At 60.3% G+C, this 21153-nt stretch overlaps 1 protein-coding gene across 2 annotated transcripts in view; it reads right to left on the reverse strand.

Moving 5' to 3' along the window:
• The window catches only part of Obscn (obscurin, cytoskeletal calmodulin and titin-interacting RhoGEF), a gene marked incomplete at its 3' end in the record, with an annotated part of 105636 nt that overhangs the window by 29753 nt on the left and 54730 nt on the right, over positions 1 to 21153 (reverse strand). For both annotated transcript variants that reach the window (XM_046448432.2, XM_058580626.1), the window contains 26 exon segments: positions 284 to 556; positions 683 to 949; positions 1565 to 1831; positions 2791 to 3054; positions 3353 to 3616; positions 4068 to 4331; positions 7190 to 7453; positions 9320 to 9583; positions 9877 to 10140; positions 10237 to 10503; positions 11049 to 11315; positions 11760 to 12032; positions 13308 to 13574; positions 13747 to 14013; positions 14624 to 14896; positions 15871 to 16137; positions 16223 to 16489; positions 16576 to 16842; positions 17375 to 17644; positions 17925 to 18191; positions 18825 to 18929; positions 19018 to 19179; positions 19364 to 19517; positions 19610 to 19722; positions 19903 to 20169; positions 20398 to 20664. In XM_046448432.2, coding sequence (XP_046304388.1) covers positions 284 to 556; positions 683 to 949; positions 1565 to 1831; positions 2791 to 3054; positions 3353 to 3616; positions 4068 to 4331; positions 7190 to 7453; positions 9320 to 9583; positions 9877 to 10140; positions 10237 to 10503; positions 11049 to 11315; positions 11760 to 12032; positions 13308 to 13574; positions 13747 to 14013; positions 14624 to 14896; positions 15871 to 16137; positions 16223 to 16489; positions 16576 to 16842; positions 17375 to 17644; positions 17925 to 18191; positions 18825 to 18929; positions 19018 to 19179; positions 19364 to 19517; positions 19610 to 19722; positions 19903 to 20169; positions 20398 to 20664 — 6411 coding nt within the window.

The raw sequence follows: 21153 nt of genomic DNA on the forward strand, positions 1-21153 counted from the left end.
TCAGGAAGAGCAGGTAGGTGCCAGAAAGGGCCACCAGGCCAGCTCAGGCCAGTCTGCTGCCAGCTGGGGGGCAGGAGGGAGCACAGCCTTCAGTGCTGCAGGCTTCGTGCCTACCCCCATAAAGCCCTTCTCTTGGAGGATCAGAATGGGGGTGGTGTAGGAAGAAGAGAGCCTATAACCTGAGGGACCTCCACCACCCTGTGAGCTGCACTTGTCACAGCCAGGTATGCCCCCAGGGGAGCTGTCAGGAAGACGGTGTGGCATGAGGTCCTGGTTGGCTCACCTCTGACCCTGAGGGAGGCCAAGGTTTTCTGGCCACCCACCACACAGGCATACTCTCCTGTGTCCTTGGCCTCCAGCCCGTGGACCAACAGCTCGCACGTGGCCCCTTGGCACCGCATCTCATATTTGGGGCCCACAGGCAGCTCCACGCCCTCCTTTAGCCACTGCACAGGGGCCCCTGGCTCAGCCTCGCTCAGCTGGCAACAGAGCCGAGCCACACCGCCTGCCTCCTGCTCCACACTCTGCAGCCGGGTCTTGAACTTGGGCTTGGGGGCTGAGGGACAAGAAAGGAAAGCTTAAGACTGCGGGTTCCCACCTCATGTTCGCCTTGAGCAAGGTGCCTGCCCACCCCTGAGGTATGAGGCTGCTGGGGAAGCACAGGGGCCAGTGGGCAGCTCACAGCGGATGGAAAGAGAGGCTGTGGTCTGCGCCTGACCCGCATCGCAGGTGTAGTCTCCCTCATCTTCCTGCTCCGCCCCGCGCACCAGCAGCTCGGTGGCCGAGCCCTCCTGTACAATCTGGTACTTGGCGCAGGGGAAGAGCTGCAGGGAGCCCTTGCGCCACTCCACGCTCGCTCCCGCCTGGCTCAGCTCGCAGCGCAGGTGCGCTGTAGCTCCCTCATCCACCTCTAAGGCCTGCAGCTCCCGGAGGAACCGCACGGGCGCAGCTGCGGGGCAGGAAAGAGAACATGACAGCGAGACTCTGAGCATTTAAGACCCAGAACCCTATAGGTGGAGAACCACATCAGGACAAATCCTGAGTCGGACCCACAAGGCATACCCTTGGGAAACAACTGGGGAACTGCATGGGGCAGAGGCAATACCGGCCAGCAAAGCTACCAGAAAGGGAGAGACCCAGGGAAGCGAGGTCCTGGAGCCGATATAGAGAAGCGGAGCACACGCGAGCTGCTTCGCACAGGGGCAGGACCCCCGCACTACGGGGAGGGGGCGGGATCACAGCCACCAGGAGGAATTGGGGGACTGCACAGGAAGAGGCGCCCAACGGGTAAGGGAGAGAGAAAGAGGAAAGGTTAGGTGGTGCTCCCTGTCCTGGGGTCTGGGAGGAAGGACCTTGTCCACAGCCTTGTCCTGTGGTTTTGGGGCGCAGGGAGGAACTGGGCGGTCAGAACCACGAGGTGGGAGGAGCAAGCAAAGTTATTAGGGCAGGTCCGCTCTGCCCCACTGAGCCGGGTCCTCTCTGCTGGGACCCCCCAGGTTGCAGCCTTGAGGGTCAGCGCGGACTCTGCACCCACGCTAGGCTTCGCCCTGTCTTGGTCGCCCACCTGTTACCGTGAGGGTGGCACTGGTAGCCTGGGAGCCGAAAGCACAACTGTACTCGCCCGCGTCCTCACGGCGCAGGTCCCGCAGCACCAGCTCGGCGGTGCAGCCTCGCTGCTGCAACTCCCGGCGCCCATCAGCCTGCAGCTCCAGGCCGTTCTTGCTCCAGACCACAGTGGCATTGGGAAGGGACAGCTCGCACTGCAACCTGGCTGTGGAGCCCTCCTCGGCCTGCAGGCACTGCAGGGGCTCCCGGAACACAGCCTGTGGAACTGCAGATGGGGAGGAGGCAGGGTCAAGATCAGGCACACAGCTGGCCAGAGCTGGGGAGCCCAGCTTCTCCCAGCCCCTTGGCCTACCTCCACAGGACGGGTCTATGTAAGGAGGGAGGTGAGGAAGCTGGGGGCAGAGCAGAGATCTGCCACAGGCTTTTCTAATGGCAGCCTCCCCCTCAGGACCTCTAGCCTTGCCAGAGGGCTGTGTCCCCCTTGGACCACCAGAGCAGAGCCAAGTCCAGTCATACAGTCATTTGGCCAGCACAAGACCTTGTCCCACTCCCACCAGACCCCAGAGAAGGGTGATTCTCCCCAAGACCACAGGACAAGGCAATATCCTTCCCAGACTGTGGACAAGGCCCTGTTCCTCCCAGACCCCAGGACAGGGTCACGGGTTTCAGATCACAGGGCAGGGCTTTGTGCCTCCCCAGGCCAGACCCTAGGGCATGGCTGAGTCCACGGGAAAGGCCATAATTCCCCATTGCAGGCCAGGCTGTCCCAGTAATCCCCAGGCAGGATTGTCCCTCATGCCCCTGAGATGCTGAGGGGCAGCAGGTGCTGACTGCCTCACATGGACACACTGGCAATCAGGGACAAGGTGCAGAGCCCAGGCTGGGGAACCTCCCTGGGCATCAGAACCCCTAGGGCCCCCAAATGAAAATCTTGGGCTATAAGTGGCATGCAGAGATTGAGGAGGAATGACAAAAGGTGATTAGGAAAACAAGGTGGGAACTCTGTCCCTCCATGACAGCTGGCCATATGAGGTCCCTGGAAAGACTGGCAAGGCACTAGTACACTGGGCAGTGCTATGACAGAAATCCAAGCAGGACAGAGAAACAGCATGAGACAGAGGGAAAGGGCACCCTCCCTCTGGACAACAGGGGCAGCATAGCCATGGCTGGACGCAGAGCAAAGGCAGAAACCCAAACAAGCCCACAGTCATGGGAGGTCTTTACCCCTGACGGTCAGCACGGCCGAGGTCCTCTCCTGCCCACACACACACGAGTACTCCCCAGCCTCTGCCACAGTCAGGCCCTGGATCTGCAGCTCACACGTGGCCCCCTCCTGCCTCAGCCTGTACCGGTCCCCATCTCTGAGGGTCTCAGACCCCTTCCTCCACTCCACGGGGGCTGCCTTGCTTAGTTCACACCGCAGAGTGGTCGTGGACCCTTCTGTGGCCTCTTGGCTTCTCAGATCTTCTATGAATCTGGCGGGCAGGGCTGGGGAGGGCCAAGCGGTCACTGAGAACATGGGGCCACACACTGCCAGAGGACCATGATGTGGACAGGTGGGTGGTGGCACAGATGAGGAAGGAAGCAAGTAAACACAGAGGAACAGAGTACGCAGTAGGATGGACATGGACACAAGAAGGAGAGATGAAAGAAGCCCAGGGGAGGAAAGGACAGGTGGCCACGGGGCTGCCACAGGAGCTGGGCCATGTGTGGATGCAGGAGGTAGGAGGCGGAGACAGGGTGCAGACACCAGCTGGAGGTTCACATGGCCACACGAGGTCTTTACCCCTGACTGTCAGCGTGGCCGAGGTCCTCTCCTGCCCACATACACACGAGTACTCCCCGGCATCTTCCCGGGCCAGGCCCTGGATCTGCAGCTCACACACAGCCCCGTCCTGCCTCAGGCGAAGTCTGTCCCCACTGGTGAGGGTCTTCACACCCTTCCTCCACTCCACAGGGGCCTCTCTGCTCAGCACACACTGCAGCATTGCCGTGGCCCCTTCCACAGCCTCTTCATTCCTCAGACCCTTTGTGAACTTGGCGGGCAGGGCTGGTGGCCAGAAAGACATGGATGCAATCATGCTCTCCAGGCACGTGGAGAGGATGGACATGCACAACAGAAAGGACATGAAATGCAACTGTACATAAGCCCCCTGCTGGGTGTGCTGAGCACCAAGGCCTTCATCTTTCCCCAATGCAGCCTGAGCACATGTGGCCCTGGCCCACTCTGTGGCCTCCGCAGGCCTCCCTGTGAACCTGACGTGCAAGGCCAGGGAGGGTCTGAAACACATGAAGAACCCCAGGTGTGCTGGGGAACTTCAGGGGACAGAACATGACAATAATGAGGACAAGAGACAGACTGACAAACCAGCTGGCTACAATCCCATGCAGGGGTAAGAGGGTGTCACAGACCCGGAAGAGAGGTGGACTGAGTGGACAGTTGACATGAGGTCAGTATGTGGACACCAGAACACAGATCTACTCGGCCATGTAGTCTTTACCCCTCACGGTCAACGTGGCTGCTGTCTTCTCTTCCCCGCACACGCACGAGTACTCCCCAGCATCAGTTGTGGCCAGGCCGGAGATCTGCAGCTCACACACAGCCCCGTCCTGCCTCAGGCGGAGTCTGTCCCCACTGGTGAGGGTCTTCACACCCTTCCTCCACTCCACAGGGGCCTCTTTGCTGAGTTCACACCTCAGTGTGGCCGTGGTCCCTTCCATGGCCTCCCTGGACTTCAGATTTTCAGTGAATCGTGCAGGCAAGGCTAGGAAGGATCACATGGACAGAGGCCATCAAACCTTCTGCAGGTTCTGAGGTCAAGACCCGAACATCAAGGAAGGAAAATAAAGCAGGACGGCTGGAGGGTCACAGGAGTGGGAGATCTGTGAGGGTCTGAGTGAGGTCCTGCACGCGCAGGTGGCTGGGAGCAGGGCTCCGTTCCAGGTCCTCCTTCAAGGGCATCTTGCCCACCCACAACTTTTCATTGCTGGGAAGCACACCAGGTGCCTAGAGCTGTGAGCTCACGTCTGTACCACGCGGTTACCCCTCTCCCTGGACCCTGTGGGAGGCCGCTCCCAGTTGTGAGCCTCCCTGCCTCACAAGTGGGATTCTCACTGCAGGCTCCAGCCACACTGTCAGCAGGTCCCACAAGAACTACAAACAGCTTTGGAGCTGGATGGCAGCCAGAGACTGGAAGACTTTTGAGGTATATGCTAGAAAAAGCCCAGCTGGCCAGAAAGAGCCTGACAGAGGGAATATAGACACTAACAGTGCTTCTGGCCAGGACTAGATGGACACAGGGAAACACTCCTGGGGAGTGGAAGAAAGCTGATCCTGGCTATGAAGTGGCACAGAAGTGGCCAGATTGTGCTCCAGTGTTCTGTGGAGGGCAACAGTGGGAAACAGCAGGACCAGATGGATGTCCAGCTGGGAGACAGCTAAGCCAAGTGTGGCAGGGATGGCCTGCTGTCTCCCTATGGCTCACAGGAGAGCGTGAGAAGGCAGAACTGTCCATCAACAAGGAACCAGCCCCGAAGACTTAGAAAACACCTGGATCCACAGTGAAGAGAGTGGGAGATGCCCTGAGAGCGTCAGGCATGGCTGAGCACCTGCTAAGGGGACTCACGGGTGGCTGGTGACCAGGCAGCTCCTCCCTGGGAGCCAAGACTGCCAAGGGTAACAGTAAAGCCCTGCGCAGGACACGCGTGCCAGAGGTGTGACACTCGCCAACCTCGAGGCAGAACAGAGGTCCTGAAGATACACACGTGGTTGGAGACTGGAGATGGGACCCAGGGTGCTCTACCACCACGCCACATCCCTGGCCCTTTTGAGTTTTTATATGAGACAGGGTCCTGCTAAATTGCTTAGGGCCTCACTAAGTTGCCGAGACTGGCCTCAAACTTTCTGTCCTCCTGCCGCAGGTTCCTGTGTCACTCAGATTACAGGCGTGGATCACCATGCCTGGCTGAAAACGTTATAGCAGCAGGAATGCTGGCAGCGTGGACTGCAGGGACAGCAGTCAAGTGAGATGAAGGACGCTGCCACAGGATGAGCACAGCCACTAGCCACACACATGGGCTTCCCCTCAAGCAAAAGACGGCCATGAAGTTGGTCAGAGTGGCAGGAGTACCACTGCCACATGCCTGGAAGAGCACGAGGCTGTCCCCTGCTCGGTTTCAGAGGACCAGCCAGCTCCACTCAGGCTGGGGGCAGACTTCAACCTTGGTAGGTTTGCAGGACAGAGCACCAAGTCAAAGCAGAGTGCTGTCCAGCCTTGAAATCCAGGGAGCTTGGTTCTACTGTTCCCGACTATCTGGACTTGTGACCCACATCCTTGTTCCTGCTCCTCTGAGGGTCTGTCCCACACTGGGCCCACCACACTTTGGAAGCATGTGCCTTGCCTGGCTCTAGTCACAGCCAGGGAGGAACTCTGCCCTGAGGTGAGCTGGAATCCAGTCTCAACCTGGGGACATTCAGACGAGACTAGACAAGGTCTGATGCTGGGTGGGGCTAACTCAGTGTATTTTGCATGTGAGAAGGACCTGAACCCTAGGGTCACTGGTGGGTGCCACAGGTTGGAATCCTAACCTGGCATCTCAGAACATGACTGTTCAAGGAGGAAGAAGGTCATCAGGTGGCCCAAATCCAGGGTGACCAATACCCATAGAGGAAGAGATGAGGACACAGGGGGAAAGATGGCATCTGCAAGCCCTGGAGTGGCCTCAGGAGGGACCAGCCCTGCTGAGAAGCTGTGATGGATGATGGCCTCCAGAGCTGGGAGAGACATGACCCTGTCCTCTGAGCCACCCAGTCTGTGGCACCTCCTTAGAGCAGCCTGAGTGGACCAAGGCACCAGCCCTTCACTACTGCTCCCCGGGTCTCTGCCCGGCACCCCTGGAGTCCACTCTGACTCTGGCCCAGGACATCCCTGGTGCACACCTGGGAGGGACCACCCAGAAGGCTGGCAGGGAATCAGAGGACATCATCAAGAGACACAGGGAAGACACAGACCACCTGATAAGGAGACAGGAGACAGGAGGCACGGGGAAGCCACAGTGGCCATGACCCTTCACGGTCAGCGTGGCCGAGGTCCTCTCCTGCCCTCACATGCACGAGTACTCCCCAGCCACTGCCATAGTCAGGCCCTGGATCTGCAGCTCACACGTGGCCCCCTCCTGCCTCAGCCTGTACAGGTCCCCATCCCTGAGGGTCTCAGACCCCTTCCTCCACTCCACAGGGGCAACCTTGCTCAGCTCACACCGCAGAGTGGCCATGGACCTTTCTGTGGCCTCTTGGCTTCTCACTCCTATGAATCTGGCAGGCAAGGCTGGGGAGGGCCAAGCGATCACTGAGAACATGGGGCAGTCTGGAGGACTCCAAAGGCACATGTGATCCACAAAGAACCACACACATAGCCACACAGTGTGGATGGTGAACTAATGTACAGATGTGGAGGGAAATGGGCAGTGGGGAGGACAACACAGCACATGAACAAGAGCAGGAGGACCCCAGGCAGAGGACAGGGCCACAGACCATGCAGGAGCAGTACTACAAATGGAGCAGAAAGTGGCAGTGGACGACACAAAGATGCCAAGCCACAACCCATGAAGACACATTCTTTACCCCTGATGGTCAGCATGGCCGAGGTCCTCTCCTGCCCACACATGCAGGAGTACTCCCCAGCATCTTCCAGAACCAGGCCCCGGATCTGCAGCTCACACAAGGCTCCCTCCTGTCGCAGGCTGTGTCTGTGGCCTTCCCTGAGGGTCTCTGTTCCTTTCCTCCACACCACTGCTGTTTCTTTGCTCAGCTCACACCGCAGAGTGGCCATGGCCCCTTCCACGGCCTCCTCATTCCTCAGACCCTCTGTGAACCTGGCAGGCAGGGCTGGGGGCCAGAAAGACATGGATGCAATTATGCTCTTTGAGTGCACAGAAGAGACAGGACACAGACAGTACAGAGAGGACGTGAGCCCAGCTGGACATGTCCGGTGCTGGGCTGCTCAGCACCATCTGTGGGCTGAGGCTTCCCGTGGTCTTGCCCACATGCTTCCCAGCCAGGGTCTATTCCAAGCATCCATGGACCTCATGCCTGGCATGAACGGGACTGGCCTGAGGAGTCCACAAAGAACACCAGGGTCTCTGCAGAACACGTGGGGTAAGACACGGCACTCAGCAAGGGAGACAACCTGGAAACAGTTATAGAAGCACCAGACACAGGCAGCCCAGGGGGTCGGACAGCAGACTGGCTGTCCATTCATGTGGAGGCCAGTGAGATGTGGAAGAGGGCCTCAGCATGAGGACAGGCCCACAGAAGGTCACAGGGCCCAGACGGATGGGCAGGAACATGGGTTGAAAGGGTCATGCTCCTCCACAGTGTCCTCTGTGGCCTGGCCCAGCTCAGATTCTGTACAGCACCAGATTGAAGGGCCTAGCCTGGCCAGCAGCTGCATTCAAACCACACCTGGCCACAACTTCTCTGAAGGTCTCTGTAACAGCTGTTCTCTGATCTTGATAGATGGCTGGAGACATCAACAGCCTGCCTGAAACCCTCCCATAATCACACCCGACTCCATCTTCCAGAGCAAACCAAGAAAAGGAGCACCCTGGCCAGGGAGAGAAGCCCCCACTCTCCTCCTGGAACTGTCACCCTGGAGCATACAGCCACAGGGTCCATGTCCATTGTTCACAGTGCCAGCAAGCTCGCCTCCACAGCAGAATTGACGAGATAACCCACAACTGAACAACGGCCCATCCACGGCAGCACATGGGTAGCCCCCACAGAGAAGGGAGGACAGCTTGGCTCCTGGAGCCCTCCAGCCACCAGCCCAGGTCCGTCCGCCCCAGGGGCTTCAGGGCAACAGTGCCTCGGGGCATCCTAGAAAGTGAAGCACTCTCTGGAAGGGCCCAGGTGGGCTGTGCACCTCTGGTCCTTCCTGGGCCACACCCAGTTCTGGAATTAGCTCTCAGGTGGTCAGCAGGGTCCCACTTCCCAGCCACAGGCAGCGCTCCCTGAGTCGAGGGAGGGAGCATCTTCCCGGTGGCCTCCCTCCAACGTCCTGCAGCAACACGGTGGGCTTTGGTGTGCACATGCTTCTGTCACACCGGGGTCTACCTCTGTGCAGGAACACGTTCCGTCCATGCTCCAACATGTCATGGCACTGGGGCCTCTCCACAGAGGTCACCAACATCTGTGCACATAGTGGGGCCTCCACTATAGGTGGAGGTGAACAGATGGCCATGCCCCGCCCCACAATACACTTTACTGCCCCAGGAGTCCCTTCCTGACTCTTGACATGGGAGCAGAGACAGCAGCATCCTGGGTGAGAGGCCCCTCACAGCTGAGGGAGATCCTTCCCGCCACACTGAACAGACACTGGGGCCCTCACCTGCCCATCAGACGGCCCCAGTGCAGGCAGCTGCCCTGGCTGGAGGGAAACCTGTAAGAGTCCCCTCCACTTGCTCCTCCTCTGTCTCCCGCCCACACCTTCTCCAGCGTGCACCCCTTGAAGGCCTCCTGCGCCATCTTAATGCTTTGGCCTCACCCACATTCTCCATCTCAGGCTGTGACCCACGGGGCCGGGAAAAGCCCACTCTCTGCTGCTCTGGGTCTGAGCCAGGCCCCACAGTGCAAGTGTGAGAGAAGCCTGAGAGCACACAGCAGCGGAGGACACAGCAGACACAGCACACAGGGAACCTGAGATTGTCTTCAGACACACAGCAGCCAGTGCCTGAGGACACACATGGTCCTTACCCCTGACGGTCAGCGTGGCCGAGGTCCTCTCCTGCCCACACACACACGAGTACTCTCCGCCGTCCTCCTCAACCAGGCCCTGGATCTGCAGCTCACACACAGCCCCCTCCTGCCTCAGGCTCATTCTGTCCCCGTCTGTGAGGGACTCTGTCCCCTTCCTCCAATCCACGGGGGCCGCCTTGCTCAGCTCGCAGCGCAGCGTGGCCGTGGCCCCTTCCGTGGCCTCCCTACTCCTCAGTCTTCCTACGAAGTGGGCGGGCAGAGCTGGGGAGGGTCAGAAAACACAGGGCCTCAGGTTCACTGTGATGTTGGGAGACAGCACGTGACCAGACAAAGGACAAGACGAGCCAGCAGGGTAACAGGGGAGGCCACAGTGACATCAGGGACACTGGCCATGGCCACTGGAGTCTCCTGGTTCACGACAGCCCAGGAAGCAGGAAGGACCCTGTGGTCTACAAGAGGAGGGTGGCACAGACGGGAGGGAAAGGGACAAGCTGATGGAGAGTGGGTCCATACTTGGTACCAAGACCCGCCTGCATAGCCACAGTGGTCCTTACCCCTGACGGTCAGAGTGGCCGAGGTCCTCTCCTGCCCACACACACACGAATACTCCCCAGCATCCTCTTCTGCCAGGCCCTGGATCTGCAGCTCACACACAGCCCCCTCCTGCCTCAGGCTCAGTCTGTCCCCATCTGTGAGGGGCTCTGTCCCCTTCCTCCACTCCACAAGGGCCGCCTTGCTCAGCTCGCAGCGCAGCGTGGCCGTGGCCCCTTCCGTGGCCTCCTTATTTCTCAGTTTTCCTATGAACTGGGCAGACAGGGCTGAGGGGACCAAAGACACAGAGAACATCACTTTGTTCTACAGTGTCAAGCAGCCAGTCAGGCTATGTGGGCAAGCAGACAGGCAGAGGTGCTCACCCTTCACAGAGAGTGTTGCTGAGGTCGTCTGGTCCCCGAAGGAGCAGGAATACTTGCCCCCGTCCTGGGGCTGCAGGTCCCGGATGACCAGCTCCAGCACAGCACCCTCCTGGCGCAGGCTGTACTTGCTGCTGGACCTCAGGACATCTTCCCCGTGGCGCCATTCCACGGGCGCCGCCACCGAGGAGAGCACACAGCGCAGCGTGGCGGCACCACCCTCCGGCAGCTCCAAGTCCCTCAGCGCCTCCCGGAACCTAACCGGCCGAGCTGCGGAGAGACATGCTCTGCTCACCTCCCTGAGCAGGAACCCCCAGCCACGAGGTTCTCAGCCAGGGTGGGAGTGGTCCCAGCCCTGCTGCCGCACTCCTGAAGGGTCACAGGAGGCAGGCCAGCAGGACAGGCACACGGCAGACCTGCGGCAGACCAGCATGCCCCAAGAAACGGGCGCCGGAGCCTGACCCAGGACCTCCAGACACAGTGTGGGAGGCAGATAATTAGAAGTGGACCCTAATTCCAGACACACACAGAACATGCAGGCGGGTGGCTTCAGAAGGCACCAGCCCTGCGACCTACGACCTCAAGACCCTAAGCCTCCAGGCCGGGAGGTGAGGTCCTGGTTCCCATCTGCCCAGGATGGGGCAGCCCAAGCAATCTGAGGCCAGCCAAGGGGCCAGAAAGCCAGGGAGCCAGGAGTGAGGCAGGTCAGCAGCAGGAGGGCAGCCATGCAGTTCAGGCCACCCACCAACATGGACACCCATGCACCCCAGCCCTTGCCTGCCAGGTAGACTGGGAGCCACAGGCACTGAGCTCACCTTGGACCCTGACAATGGAGCTGCTCCAGGCCCCGCCAGCCTCACACTTATATCGACCACCATCCTGCGGAGTGGCACCTGCGATGACCAGCTGGGCACAGCAGCCCTTGTAGCTCAGCTGGCACCGGGCAGATGGCCGCAGCATCTTCCCATCCTTGGTCCAGTGCACGGGGGTGTCAGGAGCAGTGGTCTCACACATGAGGGTCAAGTCCTCGCCTTCTGTGATTGTGGCATCTGTGAGCTCCCGGGAAAAGATGCTCGGCTTCTCTGGGGGAAGAGAAAGGAGCCAAGGGTCCCTGGGGCTGTGGTGTTGCTGCAAGAGGGGCCCCTGCTGCAGATGGTCATCATCCTGTCCATGTCTGCCGCTGCCTCGGGCTGCAGCCACAGACGGGAATGCTGAGGGGACAGGGTGGGCTTTGTGTGGCTCTCGCCCTGGCAGGGAGCAGGTCACCTTGAGACATGCTGACCACGATTCTGAGCATTACCGAGGGGCGTTCATCCCAAACAGCCCCAGTGCACACACCTGCCTTCCTAGGATCCCCATGCTGAGGACAGCTAGTCTCACGTCACCATGAGTCTGCACCCACGCTCAGACATGACCCAGCTGTCACCTGAGCTGCTGCCCACCCTCCTCAAAGCTGTACCCTGAGCAGCATGAACAGTATGACATCCCCACCCCAAATGGCCCTGGCCTTGAGGTACAAAACCTACCAGTGACCCGCAGGGTGGCCGAGGTCCTCTGGTCACCCGCCTCAAAGTAGATAGTACCCGAGTCCTTGAGCGCCAGCTGCCGCAGGGTGAGCACATGGTACCCCCCAGGCTGGACCACGATTTCATTGAGCTCATTGGCATGCAAGGGTGTCTCGTCCAGGAACCAGCGCACAGGCCCGTGGTCAGCAGGGGCAACACGGCAGCAGAATGTGGCTGAGGAGCCCTCGTGCACTTCCATGTCCTGCAGTTCCTCCGTGATGAGCACCCTCTGCCCTGCAGGGCACAGACAGCCATCAGGGCCTGCTGCCCAGGGAAGTCTGGCTCTCTCCAGACCCAAGGAGGGCTCCCAGCAGCAAGCAAGTGACTGGTTAGCCAGTCAGGGTTGACAACAGGATGCACGTGGGAGCTGAACAGTGCAGAACACTCTGACTCAGGGTGACTTCTGAGTCCCAGTCCCATCTCCCAGCTCAGGTCTGCAAGGCTCTCGACACCATTCTGCCATCCCCAGAAGATAGACCCAGAAAGAACTTCTAGCAAACTTGGCCCTGGATGCCAGCCCAAGATGCCAGGGCCAGGTGAAGGATGGTCGGGAGGGCTGGGACGCACTTGTCCTGATGCTGGTGGTACATCCTGCAACCCCAGGCCACCACAGACCCTTTTAGTTCCAATTTACCTGTCTGCAAAGCAAGAAAAATGGTGGCTCTCACCCAGTACACCAGATGCAAACAAGCCCTCACAACCACTGTGAAAGGCCATTATCCAGGAGAAACGCTCCTTGAGACCCTGGCAAAACCAGAGGTGGAAGTTTCCCCAGGGAAGGCTCCGCCTGCCCATCTCAGATGGGCACATTCTCAACACCTCCCAGTCCTACACCTCACACCCAGCAGCTCAGGAGCAGAAGTCGCTCCATTCCTTCAGACCACAGCACTGCAAACCAGACCTCTGACAGAACACCTGCACAGCAGTGGCCTCCACCTACGCAGAAACCAGCACCTGCATGGGGTCTCCAAGGCCACCAACTCTGGACCTGGCTATCTCCCTGCTGTGCCCCAAAGCCTTCCCCTGGCCTTAGCTTCCCTGGCACACGTTTAGTTTACCATAGCCCTGCAACTCTCCACTCTTCCGAGTGACATCATTATTCTTTGGAGAATCTCCCTCCACCTGTTTAGACATCTACTGTCACAGACACACTAACAGCTCCACCCTGGGAACACCTGGGCTCCCTGCTGTCAGCATCTGGGTCAGGTTGCCCTTCTGGTGGGCAGGGAGAGGAAAAAAGGTGTGCAGGCCCAGAGCAGAGTGCGCCTGAGCCCTGGAGGAACGTGCAGCAGGCAAGGATGGCTCCAGGGGAAGAAGCCATCGACTCACCCACTGAAAGGCACAGGGAGCACCCCAGAGGCCCCCAGCTCATCCCCTCTACCTCAGAGATGGAGAGGCTGGGCAGGCCAAGCAGAGCCTCTAGGGTCAGTTTCAATAAGGCCCACCTGAGCCCCCGAGGTGCTGAAAGCCAGGGCACACGTGAGCACTGTGGCTGCACCAGCCACTCACCTTGCACCAGGAGCCGGGCCTGGGACTGGGCCTGCCCAATGTCACAGGTGTAGGTGTCACTGTCCGTCTTCTCCAGGGTGCGGATGGTGAGCCGCAGGGCCAAGCCCTCCTGGCTCAACATGTGCTTTCCCGAGGCCCGCAGCTCTTTGAGGCCCTTGCGCCACGTCACGGTGGATGCTGGGAGCTCCGTCTTGCACTCGAACACGGCCGTGCCCTTCTCCTCCACCTGCAGGTCAACCAGCTCCTCTGTAAACCTGTTGGCCTTTTCTGGGAGAGAAGACAGAAGAGGTGAGTGTAAAGCTTGCATACATCCCAAGCCAGCCTTGTCCCTCCGGCCGGCCGTGGAAGCAGAGCCCTGAGAGAGAGACCTCCCCTGCTCTGAGGCAGGGGTCCTGGGCATGCCAAGGGAGAGCTGCTGTGGGGCCGTGTGGGCACTCACCATCCACACGGAGTCTGGCTGTGCTCTTGGAAGCGTCCGTCTCACACGTGTATGTGCCAGAGTCCTTGAGAGAGGCTCCATGGACGACCAGCACAGCCTGCGTGCCTTCGCGGAGCAGCTTGTACTTCTGACTCTCACGGATGGCCTTCCCATCCTTCAGCCAGCGCACAGGAGTGCCTGCCCTCGACAGCTCACAAGTGAGCACCACATCCTCCCCCAGCGTGGCCTGCTGGTCTTCTAGGGGCTTCGTGATGTCCACTGGCCTCTCTGAAGGGAGCAAAGGTGTCTACCCAGGAAGCACAGACATGCTCAGCCAGAGGCAGGGGCAGGGGTGGGCATTGGGAGCATCCATCTCAAGACCAACACCACAGAGCTTGGACCCTAGGCCCCAGGAGCCTCCAACACTGACTTGCCAGGAGCCCTGGCCACCAGGGGAAAGCACCCAGCACAGCAGTGCTCAGGCCACTCCTGAAACTCAACACTGAGCCTGCAGTGTGCACCAGGCATGTACACCAAGAGCACAGGCCCAGACATCTGGGAACCTCCCAGCCAAGCATAGACCCTGTGGCCCTGGCTCAAGAGTTGCGGGATGGTAGGGTGAGCCATGTGCATTGGGAACCCCAGCCAGGGGAGCAGTCAGATTAAGACCCGAACCCTGGGCCTGGCCCAGGGACACTCGCTCAGAGTGACCCCCTCAGAGGGCCAGAATCTCTCCCAGATCCAGCAGGTGCCTCTATGCCCCCACATCCTTTAAAGGAAAGCTCACTGAGGGCTGGGGTCAGTCCCTCAACCACTCCTGGCCACCTGGAGAGGGTCTCAGGCTCAGCAGCCTGGGGGCCTCTGGTGACAAGTCCCCAGCTGGGTTCATCACACTCACCTTTTACGACAAGTGAGGCCTTAGAGGTGAGACCCCGCACAGAGAAGACCACTTCCCCAGCATCGCTGAGCGCAGCTTCTTGGATGGTCAGGGTGTATTTGCGGCCCTGGCGTGCTGCCCGGAAGTGGCCAGAGCTGCCCACTGTCTTCCCACCAACAGTCCACATGGCCAGGTCGCCTGCACTCTCGTGGGACAGGACGCACTCGAAGCTGCAGCTGTCCCCCTCCAGCACCTCCACTGTCTTCAGCCTCTTGGTGATGCCCACGTGCAGGTCTGCAAGCCACAGAGATTCCTCAGGCCAGAGCCAGACACCAGCAGCACTGCCCATGAAAGACCCCAGGCAGGGCTAGCCCCAGCAGGTGGGCTGGCCCCCTGCCCCCAGGCCCAGGACCCATGCAGGGCATGATCACCAAATCATGATGCACCCTTGGCCTGGGGCTGGCCATGTCCTGGTGCCTGTGTAGCCAGTGGCTATGAGCTCCAAAGAAGGGGAAGCAAGGACCACCCACATTTCCCACCACTCACAAACCCCAAGGGAAAAAGGACAGGAGCCTCAGGAGAAGAGTCTTCAGACAGCGTGAGCCCCACTCTGTGACAAACACTCCACCCCCCTCTCCTTTCCTGTCTCATCAGAAACCACCAAGGCTAACCTGGGCCAGCAGCCACAAGATCAGTAACTAGTGGGCCTGCCAACCACACACCGTGGAAACAGAATATGTTAGGGACTGAGTTCAGGATGACCAGACGCTGAACCTGGATAGGGGGTGCTGGCCTTGCAGTTGGAACCCAACCCTGGCTGAAAAGGATGCACTCAAAAGACCCAAGAGTTCAGGGTCCAGGGTTGGGTCTGGCTCCTTAAGAAGGGAAGTGTATGTCATCTGTGTGCAGCTGCCCTCACTGCATGACCAGGCTTTGCCCTTGGCCAGGGAGCCCTTCCTAGGCAGGCCCTGCTCGGACCCTGAATTCTTGGTTTCTGCTCAGAAACCTGCTCCTGCAGCACAAAGCAATGTCTCTGCCCACCTCAGCCCCCAGGCACGTCCAGAGAGTCTCCCATCCCCCTGCCTGTCCACTCTGGGACCTCACAGGACCTCCGCAAGCACCAGCCACTGTGGGAGCTCCCGACTTCTCCCAGCTCTGCAAAGCAGCCCCGGGGTCTTGGAGAGCAGCATGGGCCTCTTGGGATGCAGAAAGACCACCATGTGCCGACCCTTCCCACACCCCACCTTGGCCAGCCCTTGGCCACGCACCATGCACGCTGACCCGGGCCCGGGTCTCCTCACTGCCCACATGGCAGGTGTACAGGCCAGCATCCTCGTGGCTCAGGTCATGCACCACGAGGCCCCGTGTGCCCGCCGTGTGCAGGAAGTCATACTTGTTGCTGGGACCAAGTTCCACGCCATCTTTGCGCCAAACCACACGGGCCTCGGGGTCTGACACTTCGCACTGCAGGGCCAGCGTACCACACTCCTCTACGGACACATCATCCAGTGCTTTCAGGAACACCACTGGCTTGGCTGCAGGGAAGATGGGGCTGGTGAGGGAAGCCTGGTACCTGTCCGTGAACGGAGGGGACCCGAAGACCCCACAAGCACAGCTCACCTCGGACAACCAGGCAGGCAGTAGTGGACACCTTGGGGGAGCTGGCGCGCACGGTGCCTGCATCAGCCCGCCGGACGCTCTTCAGCACCAGTGTGTGGCGGCGGCCCTCATGGCTGATCTCGTGGAAGCTGTCGTTGTACAGGGGTGTGCCGTTGAGCGACCACTCCACCTCCTCATCCTCGCGGGACAGCTCACATGAGAGGCACACCCGCTCCTCCTCGGTGGCCTCAGCATCCTGCAGCGGCTGAGTCACTGCCACGTCCCGAGCTAGAAGGCACACACCGGGCCTTAGTGCTGCCCACAGCAACAGCCCACCCCAGGCCCTCCCATGGCCTGCCCACCTCATGTCCTACCTTCCACAGTGACCTCAGCACTGCTCTGAGCATTGCCTGCCTGGCACCGGTAGGTGCCAGCATCAGCAGGGGTGAGCCGGAGAATGCGCAGCTCTGCCATCTGGCCCTCCAGCATCATCTTGTATTTGTCTGACGGGGCCAGCGGTGTGTCCTCCTTATACCACTGCACGGCCTTAGGGGCCGGCCTGAAGTCACAGGACAGGACCACCGACTGCAGCTCACGCCCGGCCTTGGGCTCCAGTGGCCGGGTCAGCACCACCGGGATGTCTACAGCGAATAAGGCAGGGCTGTGGGGCCACAGGACTGGGTGCCCTGGGTCTGAGCTATATTCTTCTGTCGTCTTCTACCCACACCACTGAGTCCACGTTCTGCCCTGCACATCATGACCTGCCCCTCCTCTCCTGCCCCACTCTGCTCCACACACCCCTCCCTGTCCCCAAGATACCCCGCACCCCACACACCTACCCATGCATGCCCTGGCCCCACACATCCTGCCCTGCCCTGCCCCAGCACTTCCACCCTGCTCTGCAGGCCTCTGACCACTGGTTCCCAACCCTGCACCAGCTCCAGCCAAAATCTCCCATGCCCTGATCCTTCCCCCAACAAATCACTGAGCTGTGTCCACCCGCCACCCCGGGCCCAGGTACCACAAGCACCATGGTGTGCCCAGCCCTTACATACATCCTGCCCACCTTGTCCTGTGTATCCCCACACACCCCACCTTGTGAGCCCAGGCCATAACTACCCACCACCTGAGCCAGGCCCACTGGAGGCCTGAGCCGTGCCCACCTCAGCTCACCTGAGACAACCAGGCGGGCAGAGGAGCGGGACTTGCCAATGGTGAAGTGCACAGGCCCAGTCATAGTGGAGCAGGTCCTCCGCAGGGTCAGCCGGTGCACTGTGCCCTCCTGCTCCAGGCCCACGTTCGCCCCCGCCTGCAGCACAGTCTTGCCCAGAAGCCACTTGGGTGGCCTCACTGAGGGAATGGAAGTCTCACACTCGAACCAGGCAGGAGCAGGCTCCATCACGGTCACATCCTGCAGGCCCCGTATGATGGTGATGGACTGCTCTGTGGGAGAGGAGGTAGTCACGGTGGACCTGGAGGCTGGACCTGTCCACCCCCGCAGGCTCTGAGGTCCTTCCTGAACACAAACCTTCCCCACAGTGCGCTGACACCCCGAGTCTTCACATCCCCTAGGTTGCTCCTCCCTCTGCACCCACAACTTCCTGTGTCCACATCCAGCTGCCTGGATGTCCCCAGTTGGGCCACCTCCAGGACTTCCAGTACATATCTTGGGAACCACAGCCACCCCTAAGAACCTGAGAGCTGCCGCTGGCCTGGAACACACCTTCTACAAAGAACTGGGCACTGGTCTTGACATCTCCAGCATCGCATGTGTAAGAGTCCTCGTCCTCTGGCTGCACGTCGTTGATGACCAGCTTGCGGTAGAGGCCATCGCTGACCATCTCATACTTGGATCCAGGCTGCAGCTCCTTGCCACCCTTAAACCACCGCACCTGTGCACTGGCCCTGGACACCTGGCACTCGAGCACTCCGCGGTGCTTCTCCATGGCAATCTTGTCCCTCAGCGGGCGGAGGAGGGTCACTGGCAACTCTGCGGGGTGTAGCCAGTGGGTTCAGGACCCAACCATGAGCACTTTGGCAACAGGCTCCCCCAGCAGGGCTGCTGAAGGACTGGATGCTACCCCCAACAGCCTGTGCACTTACACCTGAGGCAGCAGGGGCCAGATTGTCCCCATCCAGGCTGGTCTAGGACCAGCTGTGTGCCACAAACCACTGGCACCGTGATCGTGCCCCCCACCACGCCTCTCACATCACAGCTGATGTGTACCCTGAATGTGCATGTCCAGCTCCACACACCACAGTCCCAGTGCCAAAGCCCCATCCCACATGCCCCCACCCTGCGCTTACCCCCACCCACAACCTCAGACCCTCCCACCTCTCCTGCCCTGGCAGGCTGCATTGCCACCTGCTGGAGTGCACACCCTCCTCTCCAGTGATGGCTGCAACCCAAGGAGGGAGAGTTCACTGAGACCCTGAGTCCTCACACCCCCTAGGTTGCTCCTCCCTCTGCGACCACATCTTCCTGTGAAAGATGTGACACTCCTGTTCCTCCTCCTGACCACTACTGTCCCAGTCCCAGCAAGCGGTCTGGTCTGGATGGCGGGGCTATCACATACCCCATACACCCCCACACCCCAGTCCCTCCCCTCCACACTCCACTCACCTTTCACTCGGAGGTGGGCTCGCGATTCTGCATTTTCTGCTACAAATTTGATCTCCCCTGCATCTTCTGCCAGGACCCTCCGGTAGATGAGAGTGTATGTCTTTCCTAGGGACAAAAGCCCCCAGCCCTGGAATGAAGGGAGCAGCCTGGGGGCGGGTCCACCCCACCTGCAGCCAGCCTGCCCCACACGCACCTTCCTGGCGAATACGCACAGTGTCACTGGGCCGCAACTTAATCCCCTCTCGGAACCACTGGCCAGGCACCTCGTCATGGGAGACTTCACAGGAGAAACTGGCACCTTCCTTCTCCATCACCTCCACGTCCTCCAGGGGCCGCACAATCTGGACACTGCGGCCTGAGGAGGGAGCAAGACCCAGCCATGCCTGCAGGTACAGTGGCCATCCTGGTGCTCCCACCCAGGGCTCCAGTTTGCTGAGAGCTAAGGGCACAGGCAGCCAAGCACCTGGCTGCAGGCTGCAGGTGCACAAGGAGGCACTCACAACCCTAGGCCCTGCCCTTTCCACCTGTCCAAGCCTCACCTTGCACCTTCAGAGAAGCAGAGCTCTGAGCTTCACCAGTGTCACACACATAGATGCCCTGGTCCCCCATCTCACACCGGTAGATGATGAGGCTTCTGCAGGTACCCTGGGCCACTATGCCCATGGTCTTGCCTGACCGTAGCTCCACACCATCCTGTGGAACCAAGAGGCCTGGTCAGGCACTGGTGGAGGGCAGCTGCCACTGATGAGAGGCAGGGAGGGCATAAAGGAGTGGGAGAGAAGCACCTTCAGCCAGCACACATCAACGTTGGGACGGGACAGCTCACACTCCAGGGTCACCTTCTCTTTCTGGGTAGCCACCATGTCCTGCAGTGGGCGGCTGAAGCTCACAGGCAGCTCTGGGAAGATAGGAGGAAGGTGATCAATGGTCTAGAAGGTGCTTCCCAGGCGGGTGATAGGGAGTTCTGGCTGTCTCAAGTCATACATCCTGGTCCTCAATGTCCCCATTGCCTCCCAGGCCACCTTGGGGAAGGAGGCAGGCCTCTCTGGAGTAGGTCCTGCTACCTCCACCCACTCACCAGTGACCATCAGCTGGGCAGACGTGTGCACGCCCTCTGCCTTGAAGGCCACTAGCCCACTGTCCTGTGGCTGCAGCTCCAAGAGTGTGAGAATGTGCGTGGCCCCGTGCACAGCCACATGGCACCTAGGCCCTGGCTGCAGTCGCAGTCCGTCGCGTGTCCAGGTACCCTCCACTTCAGCATGCGACAGCTCCACCTCCATAGTAGCTGTGCCCTGTTCTCTGGCCTCCACTGCCTGTAAGCCCCGAACCAACCGGACCTGGCGCACTGTGGAGATGCAGGAGAGGCGCCAGTGGTCCGCAGTAGCCAGAGCCCTGCCCTTCCACCAGCCAGCATTGGGACCCCAGTGTAGGCACAACCAGCTTCCCCAGGAGGTGCCAGAGGTGAGCAGAGGCCAGCGGCCAGCAGCCCACACCCCAGGACCTGCCCCTCGGGAGAAGGTGGCGCCCAGCCCCTCCCGACGCCCCAGGCCCCAGCCAGCACAGCGCCACTCACTTTCCACAGTGAGCTTGGCCTGCGTCTTGTCGTCTGGTGTCTCGCAGCCAAAAAAGCCGCGGTCGGTGAAGCCCACGCTGCGCAGCACCAGGCGGTGGCGTGTGCCCTCCGCCTGGATCTCAACATTCTCCCCTGGCACCAGGACTGCGGCGTTCCGGGTCCACTTCACCTCGGGCCACGGACGCGTCAGCTCCACCTCCAGCGTCACAGAGGTCCGCTCCTCCACGGTCTTCGGCTCCAGCTTCTTCTTGAACAGCACGGGGGGCTCTGGGATGGCGCAAGAGCCAAGGTCATCCTAGACACCCAGGGCCAGCCCACCCATAGCCCAGATGGCCGCACTGCCCCCACCAGGTCCCTACGTTGCCCAGCCTCCTAGCTTGGAACAACCGTGCCATGCCCTAGTGCCTGGAACTACCAAGTGTGGCCCAAGGCCAGCAGTATCTGGTCTCCAGCAAATGGGTGGTGCCCATCGGAGCCACTAGAATCCCTGCACTTTACTACAACCAAGAACATGTGCTTGTGTAAAGGAATGAAAAGCAGACTCCAGAAGGCTTCCCCACCCCAGGCTGCTCTGTGAGTGCCCCAGTGCATTTGTCCCCATCACTCCCCCACTTAGGAACCTGCCATGACTCCCACTTTATTTCAGGTGAAGTTCTGGCTCTCAAAGCTTTCCCCGTCTCCTGCCTCTGCCTCTACCAGCTGCCAGCCTCACTCCCTTCACCTTCCCATCACCAGATCAGCTGGGCCCCGACTCCT

This window comes from Marmota monax, unplaced genomic scaffold (genome assembly GCF_021218885.2).
Source record: "Marmota monax isolate L192 unplaced genomic scaffold, Marmota_monax_Labrador192_F-V1.1 WCK01_AAM20220418_F8-fsc00327, whole genome shotgun sequence".
Classification (NCBI taxonomy): domain Eukaryota; kingdom Metazoa; phylum Chordata; class Mammalia; order Rodentia; family Sciuridae; genus Marmota; species Marmota monax.